Source organism: Hyperoodon ampullatus, assembly GCF_949752795.1.
Source record: "Hyperoodon ampullatus genome assembly, chromosome: 18".
Taxonomy (NCBI): domain Eukaryota; kingdom Metazoa; phylum Chordata; class Mammalia; order Artiodactyla; family Ziphiidae; genus Hyperoodon; species Hyperoodon ampullatus.
In genome coordinates this window covers 55,108,303-55,133,995 of record NC_136931.1, presented here as the reverse complement: position 1 = coordinate 55,133,995, position 25,693 = coordinate 55,108,303, and the positions used below count along the sequence as shown (strand labels likewise).

Below are 25,693 nucleotides of genomic sequence, written 5' to 3'. Positions count from 1 at the left end.
TCATACCTCGGACTCGAGGCTGGAAAAGTGCGCCGAGCCCCGGCGGGTACCCAGGTCCCCGCCCCGGTGTCTCCGGTGGGGCGCGGCGGGCAGCGGTGGCCCCCAGTGCGCGGCGTGCGGGCACCGGCGCGCGTGGCGGGAGGGCCCGGTGAGCCTGCGCGCGGGGGCGGCGCGGGGACACGAGCTGAGGTCCTCGAGCGATCGCGAGGTGGGCGCGGGCGGCGGGAGGTCCCAGCCCCCCGCGGCGCGCCGGTGCCGGTGGTGGTGCGGCGCGGCAGCTGCGGGCGCGCGGTGCGAGGCCCGCGGGCGGTGAGGATGCGACCGCGGGCACCCGCAGCGGGCCCGGCGCCGGGGCGGGGGCCCCGCGGCCCAGGGCGGGGGCGGCGGCGCCCACCAGCCGCCGTCCAGGCCGTCGTGTGAGCAGCTGAGATGGCGCGGCGGCGGCAGCAGCTCCAGGCTAGCGCAGTGGCGACAGTGCCAGGCGGCGGGGCCGCTGCGCGGGGGCAGGTAGTCCCAGCTGCCAGCGCGCCAGCCCCCGAGCTTGTCGACCGACCAGTAGCGGCCAGGCGGCGGCCCGAGGCGCTCGGCGTACGGGTAGGGGAAGTCGGCGAACCACCAGGGCTCCAGGCCGCCCAGCGACGCGCCGCCCAGGCTCTCCGAGTCCTCCGAGTCCGACGGCGACGGCTCTAGGTCAAGGTAAGGACAGGGGGGCGGCGCGGCGCGGCACGGGGGTGGCGCGGCCTGGGCTCCGCCGCCCGCGCCCCCCGCACCGCCCGCGCCCCCGGCGCCGGGGCCCAACAGGGGCTGGCTCTCGGGGTCCGAGCGCGGCCAGCGCGTGGGCGCCGGCGGGCTCTCGTCCTCGAAGGCCAGGCGGCAGAGCGGCGGCCCGACGGCTGTGGCCGCGGCGGCCGGGGGCGCGGGCGGCGACGGGAAGCCAGGGAAGGCGCCGGCGGGGGGCTCGGCCGGCTCTTTGTCGCGCACGATGGCGAAGTAGGAGGGCGGCGGCTTCTGCGGGGGCTGCGTAGCCGGCGGAGATAGCGGGCGCCCAGTTGCGCCCCGGGGCGCGGCGCGCGCCTCGCCGACGCCCAGGCCCTGCGGCTCGATGGGGCCGTAGTAGCGGTGGAAGCCGTCGGCCAAGCTCGCGCCCCCCGGCGGCCCTGCAGCTTTGGCGCGGCGCCAGCGGTCCACAGTGGCGCGATCGCGGGGCACGAAGGGCGCGGGGCCGGGAGCGGGCCTCGCCGCCGGGTACACCGGGCTGGGCAGCGGCTGCGGCGGCGGCGGGGGCTTGGCGGGCGGCGGGGCAGCCTCCGCGCTGCAGCAGCTGTACATGCCCTGCGGGGGTCGCGGCATAAGCCCGGTCAGCGCGGGATGCTGCGGACCACCTGCCTTCCCTCCGTCCCTCCCTCCTCTCCAGCACCTCGAGCCAGCTCCCTTCCATTTCTAGGCGTCCCAGCCTGTTTCCTCCCATCTCTCCCCCTCCGCCTCCCTCTCTCCCCCATACCCTGGAGAAGGCCAGCAGGAAATCCATGCGATGGGTGGGCCCCAGGCAATGCCGCAGGCGCCAGTACACCAGGTGCTCCCAGGCGAAGACCAGCAGGGAGAGGCCCATGGCCACCAGGAGCATGTAGAAGACGCCCGCCATGTTGTCGATGTCCAGCTTGCTACTCATCACCTCGATTTTGTCATTGTGGCAGATCCCGGAGAGCCACAGCCGCTCCAGCATCTCGATCTCATCTGGGGACAGGAAGGTGGGAGGTCACCTTCCGTGGGCACCCTCTGAGGACCCTCCCCTCTGATATAGGAGTCTAGGTCCTCAGACCCTGGTGTCCGGGTCCTCATCCCCTCCTTCCCCAGTACCCAGGGGTTTTGCCTCCCCTCCCTTCCCCACCCCCTGTAGGCATCTCTGCGTGCAGCCGCACCATCCCCCAGGAACTGCAGCAGTGCCAGGTCGATGGGCCGCTTCCAGCGGGAACCCTTGTGCAGGGCGATGCCGTAGCCTGTGGTGGCAAAGACCTTGCCCGAGCCGATGGTGACGAGCTTGCAGCCCTCATCTTTGCGGGCCATGTAGTTGAGCACAGCCGCGTCGTAGATGAAGGCATCCAGCTTCCTGCCGGCAGGGGCATGAAGGGTAGGGTCAGTTCCACCCAGATGCCCCAATGGGCAACCCAGAATCCCCCTACCTCCTAACCTCCAACTGCTCCAGAGTCTAACTAGTGGTGAACTTCTCAGTAAGTCACTGCACCTTTTTGTGCCTCTGTTTACACATCTGTCAAATGGGGACAGCGGCAATACCTCCCTTCCAACGTTGTTGCACGGATAACCCTCGGAGCTAAGGAAGTGCCAGAGAAGTGTTAGCTGTGACTGTTAATGAAATAACTACTGGTTCAATCCTTACTGGAACCTTCCAGAGAAGGTCGCGTATACGCCTCCATTTTAAAGAGGAGGACTGAAGCTCAGAAAGGAGAATCATACAAATAATAATAGTGTTAATGATGACTTCTGTTGTTCCAGGCACTGTTCTATCTACTGTAATAACTCCATTCTCTCAACACCCCTATGAGGTAGCAACTATTATCTCCATTATTCAGACTGGGGAAACGCAGGCTCAGACATGCATCTTAATTTGCTTGGATTCTCCCTCTAGGCCCTAATTTCTACAATTTGGTGGGAAGATAAGCTTGGATACAGAATTAGTAGTTCTCACTGATGAATACATTGTGGCACTCGCCACATGTCACTTCCTTCCCAACTGCTGCCATTTCTACCAGAATGCAAGCCCCTCTAGGGCACGATCCAAGACTGTCTCGTTCTAGGCTGTGACCCAGCAGTTCCTGACACATACAAGGTGGTCGTAAATATTTGTGGAGTAAATGAATGAATGGATAAAGGAATCCACACTTCTGTGGATTACACACTGTGTAACTATCCTATGACATAAGATAAGTACTCATGATCTGACCTGTGAAGATTTGCAGGGCGTATTATTGAAAAAAAAAAAACAACTCACTAGTCCTGGAATCCTAGATAGAATATAGCTCCATAGTTATTTTGTGGGGTGAAGTTTTGGTCCTCTTAATTGTAGACACCAGACTAGTTCTTAGAGGGAGGTATCTGTCTTTTCTAGTCCAACATTGTCCAAAAGAACATTCTGGAATGATGGAAATGTTCCATCTGCGCAGCCCAACATGGCAGCCACCGGCCACCCATGGCTCTGGAGCACATGAAATGTGATCAGTACGACAAAGGGATGTAACTTTAATTTGTATTTAATTTTAATTAATTAAATTATTATTATTGTTATTATTATTTTTTTTGCCACACCAAGCCATGTGGGATCTTAGTTCTCTGATCAGAGATTGAACCCATGCCCCCTTCGTTGGAAGCACAGTCTCAACCACTGGACATCCAGGGAAGTCCCTAATTTAAATTTAAATAGTCTTGGACAGCTCAGGTCTGGGGAAAACAAGAGACATCAAGGCATGTGGCTGGATGCTTGGTGAGGAGAAGGCGAAGGTCTTCCTGACGTGAATACATCACCCGGAGTCTTGAGTTGTTTGCCTCTCTGTTGATGTAAATACCTCTGTGTCCCCAAATTTCAGTGAGGCCCTGTCCACACACTCACATGAGCGCATATAAATGCCTTGTGCGCATGGTTGGTTGCATAGAAATTAAGGAAAAGGACAGACTTAGTCCTTGCACCCCAAAGGGGGAGACAGAGAGAGGATTCCTCAGATAGAATGGATCCAGCTGAAGCAACAACTTGGGGTGGGGTAAAGAATTCAAAGCTCTGGAACGTGGGGAGGGCATTCGCCACCCCGTAGTTGGAGAATGAGGTTTGAATTCATCTTATACAGATCCTAGCAGGCAGGGAGAGCCCAGCTGACACCTGGAAACATACACAGCACATAGGCGAGATACCGCACTACCTTCAGGCACTGCTGCCTTGTAGGCAAACTGCAATTTCTCTCGAGGTGTCTCTTTGTTTAGGAAAATGCCCTTGGGGGTGAAAGGTGAATTGTTTAAGGTGTTTAAGTGGGAAGAACTCAGAGTTTCCTGAGTCAGGCCAAAGAGGAGGGATGGAAGTGCTGGGGACTAAATGGAAGGAGGGTCTTCAGGGGTCCTGGGAGGGGGGCGTGTACAAGGGAGAGGTGTGGGAGGAAAGAACAGAGAAGTATTTTAGAGCCAACAATCAAGACTTCCAGTGGTGGGAAGGTGAGCAGGGCTTTCAGGAAGAGGGGAGCTGAGAATCTGCTTTGAATTTAATTGTTTGCTCAGTTATTCTGGGATGTAATGCCTGCCTCTTTCCCCACCTCCTTACGCGCCCCACCCCCCGCATTGATCCTAAACCTCTAGTAAAACTCAGCCATGTCCGCCAGCCTTTTTTTGGAAAAAATAAAAATTCCCACCCTGTTGCCAGAGGGATCTTGACATTTGAGTCAGCTCCCGTCCCTCCTTGGCTCCCAACCGTCCTCAGTTCACTGCGCTTCGCGGGCTCCCCACTTCACTCCCCACCAGGCTCTTTGTCAGCAAACACCCTCACACCCCTCCTTACCCCTCTGCCTTGTCTCCCATGCACGCCTCCCTCACTAAGTCTGCTCCAGCCACCTTGGGCTTTGTGCAGTTCCTGGATTGCTCCAGTCTGCTCCTGCCTCAGGGCCTTTGCACTGGCCATTCTCTCTGCTGGAATAATATCCTTCTCCCAGATAGCTGCCTGGCTGGCCCCCCACCTCCTTCAAGTGTTTGCTCCAAAGGCACCTTTCCTGGTACACTGTTTAATACTGCAACCTGTAGCCTCCTTCCTGGGTCTCCCAAACTCTCTCACCCTGCCCTATTTTTGTCCATAGCACTTACCTCCTTGTAACTATAAAATGTTTTTAGTTATTAGCTTTATCATTCATCTCCCCACCGCCCCCCACACACTGGAATTTAAGTTCCGTGAAGAAGCAGACGTTGTTTGCCGGGCTCACTGCTGTATCCACAGGGTCTAGAACAGCACCTGGCATACAACATGTGCTTAATAAACAGGGGTTGAATGAATGAATTCAGGCTGGTTTGAGACAGCATTCTGTGTGCCAATCACTGGTGCTGAGAGGTAAGATTTCATTAATAGGGAAAAGATGCCAAGAGGCTTTCCTCCACGGAAAATGCAAGAGAACAGTGTGTACTTTCAGTGAGGAATGTATAAAGATGTGTGTGTATACATGGTTGAATTGATCTGAAAAAAATGAAAAATAATTCTTCCTTTAGGGCAAGGGCACTTGATGTTTCCTTTCCGGCCCTCATAAGTGAGTGAGAAGTTGAACCTCTCTCATGGAATGGGCTTCCAGAACTGGCTGGGAGAAGCTGTGTTTCTTTATTTCTTTTTAAGAGATGCATTTCCTTTCTCTTCCTGTGAGGTCGCTTGCCCTCAGTGGTAGGGTAAGCCCACATTTGGAATTTGAGCTAGCCAAAGCCATGAGGCTGCCAATCCCTTGTACCTCTCTGTAAGGATGGAATTTTCTAGTGTTGTCCAAGGTGGTAGCTACTAGCCACAGGTGGCTATTTGAATTCCAATTTTAATTAAAATTTAAAATTCAATTCTGTAGTTACACGAACCTCATCTCCAGTGATCGAGAGCTGTTGGCTACCATATTGGACTGCTCAGATCTTGAACACTTCCATCAGCGCAGAAGGGGCTGTAGCAGAGCGCTGCTCTAGACACACCTGTGTCTGTCTTCCAGACTAGAATGGAAGCGCTAGGAGAACAGAGTCTTTGATTTGTTCACTGCTATACCCTCAGTGCCTAGCCCAGTGTCTGGTGCAAGAAGACCTTAATAAACATTTATTGGATGCATGAATGAATGAATGAATGAGTGCCTTTTAACTTGTGTATGGTTACGGGTATCTTGCCAGGGAGATCATGATTCATTATTTGTTTTCTTCTTTGGTCCTATTTTAAAAACATATATATAGTATGTCTACATATACAAATATATACATATATATGTATATATATAGATGACTAACCCAGGAAAAGAGACCAAAAAATACTGACACTGGGGATTCCCCAACAAAATGGTCCAGACAGCTCACCCTACAGTGAAGTTCAGAGTCAACAACCCTGCTTATGTGCTCACAGGCCCACCACTTCCAGAATTTTGGATGCCCACTCCCAAATATGAACTGACTATGAAGGATTACTAGACATCAGATAAAGCCTCTAACAAGAAAGATAGAAACAAGGAATGGCCCAGGTTCAATCCCTGGTTGGGGAATTAAGATCCTGCAAGCCGTGTGGCACAGCCAAAAAAAAAAGAAGGAAGAAAGAAATAAAGATAGAAACAAAACAAATAGGAGGGAGGGGGACTTGGAGGAAACATGCAGACATGCAGAGAGTAGAAGATGTAAAAAAAAAAGAAAAACCGAACAACTATCATTCATATCATCAGAGAAACAGGACAAGATACTGCAGCTTTGAACCATGAAGAGGATGTTATAAAGTAGGATACTACAGAATAATGCTAGAAAATTGACAAAATACCATAAACATTCAGAGATCAAAAAAGAGTTCTTAGAAATTAAAAATATCCTAGCAGAAGTGATAAAGCTTAATACAAGAGTGGGAGATAATATTAAGAAAGTCTCCCAGGTAGTAGGGCAGAAAGAGTTAGAAAAATAAGAGAGAGAATAAAAGAAATGGATAGTCCAGGAAGCCCAGTAACAAGTTAATAAGAGTTCTAGAAAGAAACAACAGAAATGGAAGGAAGAGGCGAACTGTAATTGAAAGAATTCAAGAAAATTTCCCAGAATGAATGACCTCAGGATATGACTGAAAGGTCCAGTGGTGAAAATAGATGAAGACACATTGCTGAGAACTGGCAGCACACTGAGGACAGGGAAAAGAAAAACAGGCCACATACAGGGCTCAGGAATCCAAATGACTGGAGTTTTCAACAATAACACTGGAAATTAGAAGACAGTGGAGTGGGGCTTCCCTGGTGGCGCAGTGGTTGACCGTCTGCCTGCCGATGCAGGGGACGCGGGTTCGTGCCCCGGTCCGGGAAGATCCCACGTGCCGCGGAGCGGCTGGGCCTGTGAGCCATGGCTGCTGAGCCTGCGCATCCGGAGCCTGTGCTCTGCAACGGGAGAGGCGTACCGCCAAAAAAAAAAAAAAAAAAAAAGGGTGGGGGGGGTAATTTAGATACAGGGACATGCACAAAGGGAAGATGATGTGAAAAGACACAGGAAGAAGATGGCCATCTATAAAGCCAAGGAGAGAGGCCTGGGACAGATCCTTCCTTCACAGCCCTCAGAGGGAACCAAGGACTTCTGGCCTCCAGAACTGTTAGACAATAAATTTTTGTTACGGTAGCCCTAGCAAACCAATAATGAACTTATATGAGAGCAGAACTTGATGTATAATAAACACTATGGTAAATTAAAAAGGTATGGGAATGATGCCAAGCCTTGGCAAGCATGTGGAACAAATGGAACTTTCCTGCACTGCCGATGAGAGTGTAAACTGGTACAACCGCTTTGGAAAACGTCTGGCAGTATCTTTTGAAGCTAAGCAGACACCTCCCTATGACCTAGCAGGTCCACCCGTGGGAATTTACCCAAGAAAAATGAATGTATATGTCCTCCAAACACTTGTACAAGAATCTTCATAGTAGAATATTCACAATGGCCAAACACTGGAAACAACCCAAATGTTCACCAATCAGGAGAGTGGAAGAATTCTGATACTGGTATACTCAATGGAATACTGCAGTGAACAAACTTGGTAGTAGCGTTGGATGAAGCAAGCTAGACACAAAAACTATTATATACACTGTTATATATACACTGTTTGATTCTGTTTATGTAATAGTCAATGAACCAGGCAAAACTAATTTACAGTGATAATCTATGGTGACTAGAAGGGCAGAGGGGAACTAGAAGTTTTCCATACCTTAACCTGGGTGTGGTCACATGAATGTATAGCTGATCAATGAACCTCACACTTAAGATCTGTAGATAGTGGGATGTAAATTGGTGCAGCCACTAGAGAGAACAGTATGGAGTTTCCTTGAAAAGCTAAAAATAGAGCTACCATATGATCCAGCAATCCCACTCCTGTGCACATATCCGGAAAAGACAAAAATGTGAATTTGAAAAGACACATGCATTCCAGTGTTCACAACAGCACTATAAACAATAGCCAAGACATGGAAGCAACCTAAATGCTCATCAACAGATGAATGGAAGCAACCTAAATGCTCATCAACAGATGAATGGATAAAGAAGATGTGGTATGTATGTGTGTATACACACACACATACACACACACACATAATGGAATATTATCCGGCTATAAAAAAGAATGAAATGATGCCATTTGTAGCAACTTGGATGGACCTAGAGATTATCATAAGTGAAGTAAGTCAGAGAGAGAAAGGTAAATATCATATGATATCACTTATATGTGGAAACTAAAAAAATACAGGGAACTTCCCTGATGGTCCAGTAGTTAAGACTTCGCCTTCCAATGCAGGGGGTGTGGGTTCAATCCCTGGTTGGGAAGCTAAGATCCCACATGCCTTGAGGCCAAAAAACCAAAACATAAAACAGAAGCAATATTGTAACAAATTCAATAAAGACTTTAAAAATGGTCCACATCAAAAAAACTTTTAAAAAAATACAAATGAACTTATTTACAAAATAGAAATAGACTCACAGACATAGAAAATAAACTTATGGTTACCAGAGGGGAAAGCAGGGGAGGGATAAATTAGGAGTTTGGGATTAGCAGATACACACTACTATATATAAAAGAGATCGACAAGGGCCTACTGTATAGCACAGGAATTATATTCATATCTTGTAATAAGCTATAATGGAAAAGAATCTGAAAAAGTCATATATATATATATATATATATGAATCACTTTGCCGTACCCCTGAAACTAACACATTATAAATCAACTATACTAGTATATATACATATTTATATACATACGTAATACATAGATAGATCACATCAAATTTCCCTTGGAGGAAATGGTGGCCACTTTAACATGAGACCAACCCCCATGTTACAAGGAAATATGTGGCTTAGCAGAGAGGTTTTTTTTTTTTTTTTACACAATTCCTGCATCTATGGCTCCTCCGTGCTCAGAATGTGTGTTGGGGACCCCTTGAAATGGCCTCTGCTGTGTTCCAATAAAATTTTATTCACCGACAAAAAAAAATAAAAAATAAATAAATCGATTATACTCCAATCAAAAAAGAAAAAGATCTGTGTATGTACAGCTCAATTTAAAAAAAAGATGCAATATAAAAAGACACAGGATGAAGCCTCAAGCTATTTTTATTAAGGGCTGGGATTGTGGCTGACATTTGGATGAAAAGAAAAATACAGGTATCCCTCCTTCTTTTAACTCAGGGGTGGGATAGATTTGGATTCATTTTTTTGAGAAGGGGCTGGTCTCCCTTGCTGGTCACACTCTCACTGCTCTCCCAAACTCAGGAACCAAGTAGATGTGGGACATGAGGGTCCTACCCTTACCCAAGTCTTGGAATTCTTGCTCTCCAAATGTAAGGATGAGATACACTGGGAATGTGAGGGTTCCCTGTAGAAGTAAAAAAAAAAAAAAAGAGGAAGGCAGTTCCCCTGCCTCCCAAGGAAGGCGTTTGATACTTGTGAAGTAGGGGGGGTGGGGATGAGTCAGCTGGCTGGCTGGGGAGGATACTCTGGGGGTGAGTAAGGAAGTGAAAATTCCCAGGGGGGTGGGGAGGTGGCCAGAACCCTTTAATGGTTCATGTTCATAACCTTCACTATGAAACTTTGGGCATTTAGATGATGTAGACCCGGGCCGCCCAATTTGGTATCTACACACGTCCCTGTGGCTGGTAAGCGCTTGAAAGGTGGCAAGTTTGAACTGAGATGTGTGGTGAGTATAAAATGCACACTGGATTTCAAAAGGTGTGTGTGTTGGCAGGGGGGTGGGTGGGGGTGGATTATGTAAAAGGTTGCAACCATTTTTATACTGATTATGTGTTGCAATAATATTTTGAATATACTAGGCTAAGTAAAATACATCATTAAAACAAATTTCAGGGCTTCCCTGGTGGCACAGTGGTTGAGAGTCCGCCTGCCGATTCAGGGGACACGGGTTCGTGCCCCGGTCCGGGAAGATCCCACATGCCGCGGAGCGGCTGGGCCCGTGAGCCATGGCCGCTGAGCCTGCGCGTCCGGAGCCTGTGCTCCGCAATGGGAGGGGCCACAACAGTGAGAGGCCCACATACCGCAAAAAAAAAAAAAAAATTTCACCTGTTTCTTTTTGTGTCTTTTAACGTGGCTACTAACAATTTAGAATTACACAGTAGCTTGCATTTCCTTTCTGCTGGACAGTGCAGGCAAACTGACGCCCTTCACGTTTCCAGTCTTCAATCCAGCACACATAGGCTTGAGGTCTGGGCTTCTGTGGGGATTAATGGAGAGATGGGCTCCAATTTTGGTTAATATGCTCCAGAGCTGGAAGACATGGGGCCTGTGAGATGGTCCAGAAAGTGAATTCAATCTGGCAAAGGGGAGCTTGAAGCCAGGGTGGCCCTGAGAAGCCCAGGAATTTGCACAGTTTTTAGGAAAGAGGTTACGGGGCTAAAGGTATCTAGAGGTGGGAAACTCCAGATGACATCTGGGGGTCGGGGCAAGTACAGGAAGGGATTAAGAAGTGGAAGAAGAGCGAGGAAAGAAGAGGAGGAAGAATTGTGATCTATTTGTTCATTGCCTGGCATGGAGTCGAGGCTAAGAAAATAAATGCGTGCTGAATGACTAAATCAATGAGGGACGGGGAAAGGGAGTCATTGTGCTTAGCTTTGTTGTAACCTTGGACTGCACTTTGGGGCCAGAACTTAACTTTTCCCCATGATTTGGGAAACTGATGTTAAAAAATAAATATATATACATATATATATATATATATATATATATATATCTCCAAGTATTGATTCCAGTGAGTTCAGATCTAATGATGATGATGATGGTAGTAATAATAATAATAATAACAGCAAATACCTACAGTGTGCCAGGCACTGTTCTAAGTGTTTTGCATGGATTAACTAATAATAATAACTATAATAATATATATTATTTAATAATAATGACTATAATAACATATTAACTAATAATAATAACTATAACAATTCTTATAAAAAATTTATGAGGTGGGTTCTCTTGTCATCCCCATTTTACAAAGGAGGAAACTGAGGCTCAGAGAGGTTGAGTAACTTGCCCAAGGTCACACAGCCAAGAAGGGACAAAGCCAGGATCTGAACCCTGGGAGTCTGGCTCCATAATTCATAACCACTGGCTCTCTGAAAATATCCTAAGGCTCCTACTCCCAGAAGGGGGAGTTCATTCCCACCCTCAATGATCTCTGCCCTCCAAGCTGACACACCCTGGGCTGACCTCTGAGGCTGATGAACAACCCCTGACCCCTTGCCATCTCCGAGCCTCCTCAGGGGCCCCAGCAGCCCCACTCCCCACCCCCCACCTCCCGGCCCCCAGTCTGCGCTGACCCTGCCTTGAGCTGAGTGAGCGCTTCCTCTACGCGGGGCTGGTTGTAGCGCACCATGTAACTGTGCATGTCGGGGTAGTTGCTGCGGATGTTCTTCTCTGTGGACCCGTTGGGCACCGTCCCAAACTTCAGGGGCGGGTACTGCTCCTGGGGCCGCTGGAACTGGGGCAGAATGGTGAGTCATTAGGGCACCCCCCAGGGGGCATCTGGGTCAAGATGTCCTCAACCAGCTGCTCCATTCTGGGGGACACTGGCAGAAACCCCAGTCCAGAAATGTTTCTCACACTTGCTCGCCACGACCCACGGAAACACTACTCTTCACCCATCACATACATCCGCAGTTACCTGTACGTACGTATGCAGATATGTATACATACACGTGCGCGTACACAGTCAGGAGTAATATTGAAATATTTAATCCCCAGTATGGGCTGATCATGGTCCAATCAGAAAAGACATGGGCAACAAAGCCCCAGACCAGTCCCAGAGGCCCTTGATGGGCCAGGCATTAACCCTTAACTTGCTGGATCAGGAGAGGTCCCAGGGGCAGGGTCTGGCATGGCACCGGCTGGGGGCAGTTGCTAACAGTTCCCAATCTGTTCAGAAATAGTTCACTATTTTAACAACAGACCCAGCCAGATAGGTGTGTGCTGGCCTAATGTCGGGTGTCTACATGACTAAAACAAAAGTTTCATACAACCATACTCACCCTGATTACCTAAAATGCAGTCAAACATATTTTTTATTCTATTCTAATCCATTCCATTATAAAAAAATGTCTGTTGTAATCCATTGAATTGGTTCCTCAACCTTCTGATAGGTCATGACACCCAGTTAACCACGTTAGTCTCAAAACGTGCTGTGCAGACCACCAGTCCCTGAACGAACTGTGATCCGTGATGAGGAAAGTACAGAAACCGAGAAAGTGAACATTTCAAGCTATTTGACAGAATAATTTTATGTCTGTTGAACCTAATAAATAAAGATGTGGGTTGGAATTTCGCACGTCTTGGTTTTCAATTTTATTTTACTTTTCCAGTAATTCCTTTCTATTATATTTTATAAAAGCATTGGTCTCCACTGGATTAGAAATGTCAAAAATTAGCCCTTCATCACAGTTTGAGAGAAGCACTGGTCTAGAATATTCCATTTGGCACTACTGCCCCTAGAATATTTGGGGATACTCTCTTCTCCTTGGAATATTTAAATAGTTCATTGTGAAACATAACCATTTTCCTCCAGAATATTCCATTCTACCATTCTGGGACTCTTTCGGGGAAGAGACCCCCCACGAATCCCACCCCCCATCTGCCACCTACAACCGCAGCCAATTCCCTCCCTCCCCAAACACACATACCTTTCGGTCACTGAGCCCAGACACGGTGTCCACATACTCCTCCTGGATCATGAAGGCGGCCAGGTTGGCTGTGTAGCTGGCGAGGAAGATGACGGCGAAGAAAGCCCACACCAGCACCATGATTTTGCTGGTGGTCCCCCGGGGGTTCTCCACGGGCACCGAGTTATTGAACACCAGGGCCCAGAGCAGCCAGATGGATTTCCCAATGGTGAAAGTTGAGCCGCCAGGGCCTGCAGGGGGCCAGGAGGGGGACATGGACCCCAAATCCCTTATGCTCAATGAGGGAGTAGAAAGAACTACAATTCCCAGTGGCCCCTGAAGCCCCTGTTGCCTCAGGAGACCATAACTCTATCCCAGGGGCTGCTGGGAAACGTAGTTCTATCTGTGGTCCAGGCACTCTGAGGTAAGGTGATGGAGGAAGGGGACTCACGTTTGCCCGTGGCCAGGCTGCGGTTGTAGCCCACGGGACTGAGGTACTCAAAGATGAAAACGGTGACGGCGACCACAGTGAGGCACATGACGAACATCATCACCCACACGGCAGGGCTGTATGGCTCTGAGGGCAAGGGTGTGTGTGGCCATGACTCAGCCAAGCCAAGGCTTGGGTGCCCACAGACATGTGAACAAGGTACAACCCAGATCTGACCCCGTCCTACTCTGCCCCCTTCTTGGGGACAGACTCATTGCCCACTCAGACCCCTGGCAGGGGTGGCGGGGCAGTCTCTCCCAAAGAAAATCATCTCAATCATTTCTGTGATTTCAACCACCATATAGAAACTATCTCCTAAATATGTTTCCTGAGCCCCAGACCTGATTCTCCACCCCCCACCCCCGGCAATCCCTCCAGGCCATTCATGTCCCACACGGAGCCCAGCACCGACTCCCAGGCTCCCCACCCTGGGAGTTCCCCGTCCATCCAGTCACCACCCAGACCCTCCCTCCCGCATTTGCCACCCTCACTCCCTCCTTCCCTCCCCCTCACCAGCATCCTGTCAGTCCGCAGCCCTATCCTCCTGTCCTTCCCCCGCTCCCCCCCACCTCGGCCTTTCCTCTCCATTCTCTCTGCCAACACGGCTCAGGCCACATCCTGTCCCCTGGACCATGTCCCCATCCTCTCCTCTCCAGCCCTTCCCCCCACCACGGCCCTAGAAGCTCTTTCTACACCCAGAGATGACCTGGCCTCTCCCCAGCTCACAGCCCTCTGTGGCTCCCCAGGGCCCCCAGGACAAAGTCCCTGCCTCTCAGACTTGTTTCCACTCTTGTCTCTGGACTGATCATTTTTTCAAGAACCCATTGCTTTAACCACCCAGAACTCACAGTTCCCCAAGCAAGCTACATCCTCTCTGCCTCTTTCTCAATAGCTCCCCTACCAGAGGCACCACCCTGACCTGTCCATCAGCCAAACCTGAGCTCCTGCAAACCCTCCTCACACTGCTTCTGCGAGTTCACTGACAACAAACCCAAATCACTCTTTCTTGAGATCAGTACCCAGGATTTGACCTCCCTGGGCCAAGTGTAAGTGGCCAGGACTGCCCCTGTCACAGTAGGGTCACCAGCCTGGATTGTCACTGCAGTATCTGGGGACACGCCTGTCGCCTCCACTGGGCCAAGTGATGGGGCATAAACATGACCTTGTCACTCCCTTGCTGAAAGCAGGGGCCCCACGTGGTGCCTGTCAGGGTGTCCTGCAGAGACCTTGGTGCAAAGAGGAGGCCACAAGAGACACCGTTGGGGAGATAGAAAACAAAACACCAAAGAAGGGTTGTCCCTTCTCCTCTCAGCCCTTCCCCCTCCCAGGAGCTTTGCTCAGACTTCGGAGAGCAGGAGGGAACGGACGTGAACTGCTGCCCTTGGCCTGATGTACGCTTTCCCTTTTGTCTTCTCCAAGCTCAGTAAATGAGATCTCTACCCAATCTACCTCAAAGCCACCAACCCATTGTGTGCCAGCTTTCTAACCGCATCCTAAGCCTGTTTCCTTGTCTCACCCTCTTGGCCATCTTCGTATCCTGCACCCCAACCTCACTCTGCACGGACCTCTGCAGTAGCCTCCTCATGGGCCTCCTGCATCCGCAGACCCACTAGTGGGATATCTTAAAAGCCTAAATCTGATCGTATATCCCCACACAACCGCCTGCAGTTAAAAGCCTTGCCATTGCAATAGAAGTAAAAACCAACCTTCCTACCATAGCAACCGAGGCCCTGCTCGATCCACCACCTGATTCCCTCTCAGCCCTCACCTCCTACCTCTCCCACGATCACTCACTGCCCCCTCCCCAGGTCACACAGGCCTCCCGATAGTTCACAAATACCCCACGAACATTCCCACCTTGGGGCCTTTGCCCTTAATGTTAATCTGCTTGGGACATTTTTCCAGTCAGATCTATGCAGGACCGGGTCACCTGCTCAGAGGGACCTGCCTGTCCACCCACAGCAACACCGATCTTATTCTTCTCTGTCTCTTCCCCTGGCTTAATTTCTCGTAGTATTCACCACCATATGAAATGATCTTGCCCATGTATCCCTTTAAGAGATTGTTGTCTGTCTCCCCCATGAGGCCCTGGGAGAGCTCTTAAAGGGCAAGGTTTCCTGTGCAGCCCAGAGCCTGGCACATAGTAGGTGCTCAATAAACATTGTTTGATGGGGCCCATGCTCATCTCTTTTCCTCATCTCATACTTATATACAGGGGAAGATGGTTTTTGTGGGGCCTGCCGCTTATACAATTTGGAGGGTTCTCTTTAAGAAACAAGAAAATAAAATTATGAATACGAGACCAGGTACAGGGCCTTGAAGGGGCTGTGCAGGAGAAGGCTCCTGAAGCTCAGACTTTCTTAGCTTCATGGTAAAATTGCTTCTGGTGGGGGAAATTCTCCCATTTTACAGGTTAGGGAACTGAGGCCCTCAGTTCACCGGAGTCACCCTGCTGGTACAAGCAATAGCAGGATGGGAAATGGACACACAACTGCCCCCAAACCCCACCCCTTGCCATTCCAGGGCCTGGGCTCACCGAGAAAGGCGGAGGGGGACACAGTGCCATTGCTACGCGCCACCATAACGCTGATGCCTGTCTCCACGAAGGGGACGGAGAAATCCACTATCTCGGACCGCTCCTCGTTGATGGTGAGAGAGCCAATGGCCATGTCCGCGCGCTGGTAGAACACCTGGGAGTGAGGACAGGGAGGGAGTGAGGGAACACGGCTGGCTCAGGACCAAGACGGGTCCCAGGAGGAGACCAGTGACAGGATGATAGAAAGGGCTAGGAGGGTGGCGGGGTGGATGAGGGTGGCGGGGTGGATGAGGCGGACGCAGGCAGAATGGGGCAGGAAAGGTGGAGGTGAGAGTCGAGAACAAGAGTGGGAAGAAGTGGTCTCCAGCCGCATCCTCCCCTCGCAGCAAGCCTCTGAAAGTTTTGGACTCCATCCTCCAGGCCCCGCCCCCTTTTCCTAATAGCTCCACCCTCCGAGCCCCGCCTCCTCCGCCCCAAGCGTCCTTCATCCTGGCCCGGCCCCTCTGTCAAGGTGGGTCCTCCTCGTGGCCCCGCCCCTTCAGATCCAGGCTTCTCACCTTCGGCCACGCCCCTTCGGCCCCAGAGTTCTCCCCTCATAGTCCCGCCCCCTCAGAGCCAGGATTCCTGCATCTTGGCTCCGCCCCCTGACCCAGCCGCTTCTGGCCCCTGACCTGGTCCCGACTCCGCCCCCCACCTGTCTTGTCCCCGCCCCCACGCTGTCCCCGCCCACCTCACCTCCCCGATCATGCCGTTCCAGACACCATCAATCTTTTTGCCGTGCTTGCCGTTGGTGACCAGGTAGAGGTCATAGCTGAAGCCGATGGTCTGCGCCAGCCGCTTCAGAATGTCGATGCAGAAGCCCTTGCAGCACCGCTTTTCTGGGCGTGGGGCGTCCGGCGGAGGGCTGCGGGAAGCGAGCAGGCTTGGGGATGTTGGAGATTCCTGCACCCCCCGCGCCTTATGGAGGGAGGGGCGAGCAGCAGCTAAAACTATGGTGGGCATCGCTTTCTGGGGAAACTGAGGCTCAAAGGAATTACGTGACTTGTCCAAGGTCACCAAGCTGGACGGCTTTCTAGGTCCCAAGGGAGGAGGGGGCTGGGGCTAGGACTACTTGGCTTCAAGAGAGGATTTTGAAGCTGGAACTTCTGGATCCTGGGCTGTCACCTGTGGGTGCGGTTGAGCTGGCTCCGGCAGGGGACGGAGTCTCGGATGCAAGTGCCACTGATGGGGTCGGCAGGCTCCACAATGACGAAAGGCCTCTCTTCCAGCGTGGCCACGGTGAGGTGCTGCGTGTCATCAACTGGCTGCAGGAAGCGGCCATAGCGGGACCACAGCGGGTACTTGAGGCGGAGAGTCTGCTGCTCCCAGCTGCCCACCTTGGCCAAGAGCAGGGGATTCAGGCTTCCTGAGGGGGACTTTCTAGAATGTTCTGGCGTTCATGGCCTGCCTTCCTCATAGCCGCGAGCTCCCAGCTCCTTCTCCCTCAGAACCAGGAGTCTGGGCCTCCTCCCCCACCTCTCCCTTGGACCCAGAAACCCTTTCCTCCTTCAGACCCACGAGTCTGGGCTTTCTTCTCCCAGAGCCCAGGGGTCTGGATTCCCAGTCCTTCCCCTTAGGACCTAGAAGTCCAGGCTCCCAGCCCCTTCCTCCGTCAGAGGCCAGAATCCAGGGCCTCAGCCCCCACCTCTGCCAGGAGTCTAGGTCCTCATTGCTTCTTCCCCAGGACCCAGGAATCCAGGCCCTCTCCCATGCCTGAGGTCAGTGCCGGGACTCACCACCTCCCACGTCCTGTCTCGGGTGAGGGAGATGACCACCAGGGAGGGGTTCACCAGGAAGCCATCCTCATTGAAGGAGTAATCCCGGTTATCCCAGGTAATGTTCATGAAGTACCTGCCCAGCAGGAAGGGAGGGGACACGTGGGGACCTGAACTGGACCTTGGCAGCTGAAGGCCGAGAAAGTCCCCTGTCTACTGACCAACCCCAGCGCCCAGTTTGAATCTCTCCTCTAAGTTCTTGAAAACCCAAATACGCCTCTCCTCTGCTAGGCACTCTCCCTTGGCAGCTCGGTGCCTCCAGGACCAGGTCCCAGACCCTCAGGCTGGGTTTGAGGCTCTAGGGGACCCACCTGCCTCTGCAGCCCGATCTCTGATCACTGCCCACCGTCAAACTCTCTCCGCCCAAACCCTTTTTCTGCCCCACAAATACTGAATGCAGGGTGTCCCCCAAAATATCAAGTGGTTTTCTATCTCTAGGCCTTTGTAGGTGCTTTTCTCTCTGCCTAGAAAAAAACCCTTGGACTTCCCTGGTGGTCCAGTGGTTAAGACTCTGCGTTTGCACTGCAGTGGGTACGGGTTCGATCCCTGGTCAGGGAAGTTCCACATGCCGTGCAGCACGGCCCAAGAAAAAGAAAAAAACCCTTATTCTCTCCCTCCTCATCCTGACCAGTTCTTAGGTGTTCAAGGCTCAGCTCACGTGTCCCTTCTTCTGGACAGAAGCCCCGGGAGGGTCTCTGGACTCCCAGGTGTCTCTATTATACAATGGCACCCTGTGCTCTGAATGCCTGTCATATCACCCAGGTCACTGGACCAGACCCTCAGCTGCCATCCTTGCCTCCTCGCTACCCCCCACCCAGGCCATCAGTCCCCAAGCCCCATCCTTCCTGCCCCTGGGATATCTCTGCCCCATCCCCTCCTCTCTGTCCCCACAGCCCTCCTGGACCCCTACCCCAGCCTCCTACTTGGCCTCCAGCCTCCAATCTTTCTCCTCCAGTCTGTCCCCACCTCACCCCGGAGAGGTCTTCCTATACCCCAAACTGACTCCACCTCTCCCCTGCTCATAGCCCACCCATGGCTCCCCAGTGCCCCAGAAAAAAGTCCAAGCCTCTCAACCTGGCATTCAAGGCCCTTGCGGCCTGGGCCTCTCCACCTAACCAGCCTCATCATTCCCAACCCCTAATTCTCCACCCTGAGCTATTGTGGTCTCATCAACCTGCCCAGGTTTTTCTCCCCTCTGGTCTTTTGCACAATGCTCTTCCCCCGGCCTGGATTATCTATTTCTGGTGGACTCCCAACTGCCCTTGCAATCAAATCTAAACCCCTAACCTGGCCTAAATGCCCTACCTGCGCTGGGCCCCATGTTACTCCAGCATACGCTGCCCACTTGCCCACTGTGCTCCAGGCACGCTGGCTTTAATTTCAGGAAATTCCAGCCCCAGGGCCTTTGTACCTGCTGTTTCCCCTCCCTCTCTTCACTCAGATCTTCAGATAGTTGGCTCTTTCTCTCTCTCTCTCTCTCTTTTTTTCTGGCTGTGCTGCACGGCTTGTGGGATTTTAGTTCCCCAACCAGGGATTGGAACCTGGGTCCTCGGCAGTGAGAGCGTGGGGTCCTAACCACTGGACCGCCAGGGAATTCCCTTGGATCTTTCTCTTTATCCTTTTTTTTTTTTTAACCTCCAAATTTCACCTACTTGAAAAGACCTCTCCTGACGACCTCACCTAACCTAGCACCACAGACGTTTGTTATACATTCTACCTGCTTTATTTTCATCTCAGAAGTTATTACCTGCTGATGTTTTTTTCCTTTCTTTTCTTGTCTGTGCACTGATTGTCTCACCTATGAGACTGTAAGCTCTGTGAGAGCAGAGGCCTTGTTCAACATTATACCCTGTTCGTAAAGCAGGGCTTGGCACACCACAGACCCTGGACAAAGGGCTTTTCAATGAATGAATGGATGAATGAATGAGCAGTTTATTCTTCAGGTCTCAGCTTAGAAACCACCTCCTCCTGGAAACCTCCCTGACTCTGTAGGCTGACCCATGACTTGTATAGCCTAGTTTGGAAGGTTGCCTGGGACCAACACAATTCCTCTCCTGGGAGGAAGTTAGCTGTGAGATTTGGAGGCATGGGTGATGGACAGGATGGGCTGAAATGATGAGTATCATGAAGGAACAGAAATTCTGGGTAAGCAGAAGAACTGGACAGCCCCTGGGAGTGGCAACCCTGAGACAGAGATAGAGATAGAGATGGAGATGAAGATGGTGATGAAGATGGAGATGGTGATGGTGATGGAGAGGGGGAGGGAGAAAGATAGACACACACACACACACACACACACACACACACAGAGAAGCAGAGAGGATCAGAAAGAATCAGAATGAATTGAAAGAGTAGCTGGAATTGAGGAATTGGCCTCAATTCCTGATGTCTGGGTTTCTGTGCATGTTTATCTTTCCAATAAACCCCTTTTTCTCCCCTTTTTCTCCAAAGAAACTTGAATGAGACTCTGCTTCCTGCAACCAAAAATGTCCTGGCTTTGCAGTACTCTCCCCCCAGTGCTCCCACAAAGTCTGTGCAACCTCCATTATTGCAAATAACATGCTGTGTTGTCATTATCCCATCCCTGTCTGCTACCCCTACAGGACCCTGTGTTCTTTCGAGAGAAGTCCATGGTCTTATTCATCCCTGCGTTCCCAGTGCCCAGCATGAGCCCTAGTTCCTAGCGGGCGCTCAGTAAGTATTTATGAACGAGGGATGCTTTTCTCATCCTCTTGCCCCTGGATCCCGATTCCCAACTCCCCACCTTCCCACTTCTCAATTCTCCTCCCTTAGGCTTTCTTCCTCACCCATTGCCCCTTCCCAAGCTCAGCTCATCCTCATTTCAGCGTTAAATTCCTCTCCTTCCACTGTCTGTCACCAAACTCATCAAGTTCTCACTCCCAAAGCTTCCTGGGGTGGAGATGCTGTTTCCCACCAAATCCTGGTCTCCTCTTCTAAAACAATCATGTGTCACCTGGGCACACACCTGCCCAGCTAGAATTGACATTCCCCACATTCCCCGAAACTCCTTGCAGCTAGCCCACGGCATGGGCAGGTGATATTCAAACTCTAACAATCAGTGCAGCATAGGCACTACCCAATCAGAATCGATGTCTAGCCAATCTGCATGGATGCGGCAGTACACAACCAATAAGTCAGTCCTGGCCCAGTGACTACGTTCTCACCGATGGGATGTAAGACTCGTCCCTTCCACCTCACTGGCCATAAAGGAAATGGCTTGTTCACCTCCTCACTTTCCCCCTTTTCATGCGCTAGAATTCAGACATGGCCTACAACCCAGCTTCGACTGTGCGGAAAGGAGATGGCAGAGCAACAAGGTGGGAGGGTCCTGAGTCCCTGAATGACCACGTGAAGCGATGGAGTCTCCTGATAACCTGAATTGTGCATCTCTGGATTGTTAAGTGAGAGAGGAACAAAGTTCTACCTTGTTTGGGACATTGGATTGTCGGGTCTTTTTGTTACTGAAGTTCAACTCCTACTCTAACTAGGGTATTTCACCAAATCTAAGATGTTATCAATTAGAAGATGTGTCACAATTTTCACCCACCACAAAGGAAAAAAATGCACTGCCCATGAAACCTCGGTAGGCTATCAATTGTAAGACATGCCTTGGTTTCAAAGACATTAAACTATGCAAAAACGCGCACCCTAGAATCATGAAATATAGTAATACACTCACTGTATCTCAGGTGCTTTTTTCCAAATCACCTGATTTAACCCCAGAAAGGAGACCCAATTACACTTGTTTTACAGAAAAGGAGACTGAAGTTCTGAGAGGGTTCGTGACCCATTTGAGGCCACTCAGGCACAAGTACCCCAGGTACTCAGGCTCAGGAATCTTCCCACAGCCCTCCCAGCCCAGCCCCACTCACCTGTGTAGACTCTCCCCTCGGTGGGTGCGGTTTTGGGCGCGACAGTCATGGCCAAGTTCAGGCAGGAAGCCATAGTCACGCAGCAGGGCCTGGGCACCTCTGGCCACTACGGCCACGCCAGCTGCCACACGCCGGGCCAGATCATCCCTCCAGCCTGCTGAGCGCACTGCAAACAGCCCGGCAGGCAGTGGGGCACCTCCTGGCAGAAGAAGGGGCTCCCCGGGGGTGCCCGAGCCCCCGCCTCCAGCCAGCTGGGGCCCCACCATGAACCAGACGTAGCCAGGCCCAGTGAGGCCAGCCTCCTCGGCTGCCCGGAACACAGGCTCAGCCTCCTCACGGGCACAGAAGAGCAGGCGGATCTGCGCACTGACACTACGGAGCTGGGCGCCCAGTACGGCCTCGCCAGCCCCAGGGTCCAGCATCAATGCCCCGCGGTGCTCCCAGCCCACCAGGCTGCCGTCGGTCAGCACCTCAATGTAGGACAGGAAGGCCCGGTGGCCGGGGGCACGCGTGGTCACAGCTACAAAAGACGTCCAGTCGTATTCCTCCAGCACCTCGAAGATGACCTGAAGCTGCTGCTCTGTGGACGAGCCCAGCTGCAGGAAGGTGGAACCCTTCTCCTGCAGGGGAGGAGGAGGATGTCAGGCCACCCCACGTGGAGACCTCAGCTCCCAGCAGTCCATAAGGGACCTTCAGCGGCCAGTGAAGGGTTCACAGCTCCCAGGGGTCCAAAGGGGACCTCATCTCCCAGCAACTGATAGGGGCATCACAGCTCCCAATGGCTAAAGGCAGCTCACAGCTCTCAACATGGCAGGCTGGCTAGCTGTTCGGCAAACCCATCTCCTTTCCTTGCTGGGGCACAGAGCTAGACCTGGGTTATGTTTAACCACAGGACCGAGTTCTAGGCTCATCCATAAAAACCTCTCCCCCCATGCACCTTACTCTTCCCTGTCTGAGGGCAGATGCAGAGGCCCCAGAGGAGAAACCTAGGGGATTACAGAGCCACAACACGGAGGAACCTGAGTCCCTGAGTCACGGCTTGGAGGCGAGCCAACTCCAATCAAGAACACCTGTTTGGATTTTATATGAGTGAGAAACAACCTTCTATTGGGTTAAGCCACTGAGAAGTGGGGGTTTATCTGTTACAGCAGCTAACATTACTGTAGTGAACACACTCAGCCTCCTGGGAGGGAACTACAGTGCCCAGCATCCACTGAGAGGGACTACATCTCCCAGCAGGCCATGAGGGTGCTGAAGGTAGTCTCTCCCAACTGGAGGAAGCTTTGTTGAGTAGACTTGCCCTTCTCTGCTTTTCTTCCTACCTTCCTGTCCCCTCCTTTTCTGTTTCCTTTGCTGGACTCTCTTCCTCAGTCAGAATTCTAAACATAGGAGTGCCCTTGTTTCCTCTTTTCTTCTGTCCTCTCTCCCTGGTGATTTCATCCAAATCCATGGGTTTAAACACTGTCTCCTGTGCTCTCCAATATGGTAGCTACTAGCCACCCATGACTATTCACATTAAAATCAATTAAAGTTAAATAAAACTTAGTTCCCTGGTTGCACTAACCACACGTCAAGCGCTCAACAGCTACACATGGCTGTGGCTATCATATGTGACAGAGCAGATGAAGACCACCGTCATCATTGCAGAGAATTCTATTGGACAGCCCTCGGGCCCATATCCAGACCATCTCCAAGTCTTCTCGGCTCTCTGTTCAAAACATGACCCCAGCTATTCAATCCTCACTACGGGCCCTGTCACGGCCCTCATCGTTACCACTCTCTTGCCTAGACGACAACAGCTTCCTAACCCATCTCGACTTCCTTTCTCGCACCTTCCATTCTCCAGACAGCAGCCAGAGTGATCTTTTCAAAATAGTAATTGGATTGCCTCCCTTCTTGGTTGAAAACCTTCCAATAATTCTACATCAGAATCAAAGCCAAAGTCCTCGCTGTGGCCCACAAGGCCCCGCATGACCTGGTCCCCATCGCCTCTCTGACCTCATCTCCCATCACCCCAACCTCTTTGCTCTTCCTCAGACACCTCAAGTTCCTTCTGGCCTCAGGGGCTTTGCCCTTTACTGTCACCTTTCTCGGGGACACGTTTCCCCCCAGCTCCTCCCCTCCTCAGTCCTCAGGTCCAGCTCAGTTTTACCTCCTTGGGGAGGCCTCCCCTGACCACCATCTACTGAAGCCATGTCCTCGGTCATTACCTCTCCTTCAGCACAGATTTCACTCTCTGTTATTTGTTTTTTCTGTCTCCCCATTAGAAATGCAAGCTCTGTAAAAGCAGAGACCTTGTCTTTTTTTTTTTTTTAACCTTTCATAACTGTATTCCCCAGAATCTAAAACAGCCCTGGCACAGAATCAGCCAATAAATCTTCCAGTAATGCGATGAGACAAGCAAGTGTACTTTCTCCCTAGACATGTGCCTGTGATTAAATGTGTACCGGTTAGGGCTGCTGTCCTGAGGGGATGAGGCCTCCCAGAATGCCGTGAGAGCACTGAGAGACCCTCACCCTTGGCAGGTGGAGGTGTGCTCAGGGGACCACATTCCCAGGATTCAATGGGGGCACAGATGCAGCTGTGAGGACCACTCTTTGTTCCATTCAGAAACACTAAAGGGACTATATTTCCCAGAAGGCAACGGGTGTGCACCTAGCAGACAGTGAAACAGAGGGGCACACATTTCTAAGCAGCAATGGAGGTACGAGGGACCATGTCTCTCCGTATGCCAAGGAGGTGGCAGCCAGGAAGTAATAAGTTCACCCCGCAGATGATCTGCCTTCAAATCTTTGGACAACCCCATGCCAAAGAGAAGAAGAAAGTTGGACAGAGATCTTTCCCAGAGTGCTCTGGACACGAGAGAACTACAAGTCCCAGCCTCCAATAGTGATCTAGTCACAAAGCCGCCGGCCCCCACAGTAGGGAATTGGTGGAGACTTAGGCTCCACCCACTCAGGTGGCCCCATCCTCAGGCGAGTCCCACTTCTCAGTTACACTGGCTCCACCTCTGAACAGGCCCCGCCCCTTCTCAGGCACCTCCTCTTAGCTGACCACTTCTTAGTCCGCACACAAGGCTTGTTCAAATTCTGCCCTTCCCTACCAGAGGTCCACTCCAGCTGGCCCCTCCTGTGCCCTCGGGAGGCAGGCCTCTCTCCAGGCCACAGCCAGCTCCAGCCTCTGCCCCCGCCTTCCCTGTAGGCTCCTGGCTTTGACCTCTCATTGGCTGAGCCTACCTCATTGGGGGGGCCTTCATCTTTCCAGGACCACCCCCTGGATTCTGGCTTTCCAAGACTTACAGTTGGGTACGCCCACTCCCAGACCGTCTTCCTCTCTAGACTCCGCCCCTTTAGTACAGAGCAGGGGTCCCGTCCTCCCTGGCCTCCCCCCTCAGCGGCTAGCCCCTTCCCTTCCCTGACTCACCCCTTCCTTGACTGGCCTCTCCCCACTTTCTAGCTGCATGGTTCTACCCCTCCCTCGCCCTCTCACTTAGGACACCTCTCTTTCTCATACTCGTCCTTTCACCAGATGGTTCTGTCCTCCTTCGTTGACCTTTAGACCCCATGCTCAGCTGGCCGGGGACCTCCCTTTCCCTCAGTACCTGATACCCCTCTTTCCTGGTCCCTGTTCCTGCCTTCCTGGCTCCCGCCTCCTCTCTAGCCCTCACCCCCTTCTGAACCCCATTCCTTTTCAACTGACTCCCCCTCGCTGATCCCAGGGCCCACCCCTCACTCCCACCTTGCCATCTCAGGCGTGTCCCTTCTCGTTCCCAGTCCCCGCCCCTCACTGGCAGGCCCCGCCTCTTCCCCAGTTCCCACCCCCTCCCCTGATTCACCTCTCTCGCAGCCTCTCAACTCTTCCCATAGCCTGATCACCCCCGACCCTGCTTCTAGATGATTCCCCGGCACACTCCGTTCCGCCTATAGACCACGCCCCTCCAAGTCAGCCCCGCCTCTTACTTAGATCTGACCCCTTACATGTGTCTCCACCGCATCCCCGATGCTGGCCCTCAGGGCTGGCCCCGCCCCCTTACAACACCGCCCACCCACGACAGGCCCCGGCTCCGCCCCTCAGCCTCTGGCCC

At 52.0% G+C, this 25,693-nt stretch overlaps 1 protein-coding gene across 1 annotated transcript in view; it reads right to left on the bottom strand.

Moving 5' to 3' along the window:
- GRIN2D (glutamate ionotropic receptor NMDA type subunit 2D) overlaps positions 1-25,693 on the bottom strand; it is a gene marked incomplete at both ends in the record, with an annotated part of 27,885 nt that continues 2,192 nt past the window's right edge. The window contains 11 exons of the mRNA XM_079724121.1: positions 1-1,332; positions 1,502-1,734; positions 1,920-2,107; positions 11,542-11,702; positions 12,898-13,127; positions 13,328-13,453; positions 15,903-16,056; positions 16,638-16,806; positions 17,067-17,278; positions 17,678-17,792; positions 21,610-22,229. Of these exons, the coding sequence (XP_079580247.1) occupies positions 1-1,332; positions 1,502-1,734; positions 1,920-2,107; positions 11,542-11,702; positions 12,898-13,127; positions 13,328-13,453; positions 15,903-16,056; positions 16,638-16,806; positions 17,067-17,278; positions 17,678-17,792; positions 21,610-22,229 (3,540 nt within the window). The remainder of the gene's footprint in view (positions 1,333-1,501; positions 1,735-1,919; positions 2,108-11,541; positions 11,703-12,897; positions 13,128-13,327; positions 13,454-15,902; positions 16,057-16,637; positions 16,807-17,066; positions 17,279-17,677; positions 17,793-21,609; positions 22,230-25,693) is intronic.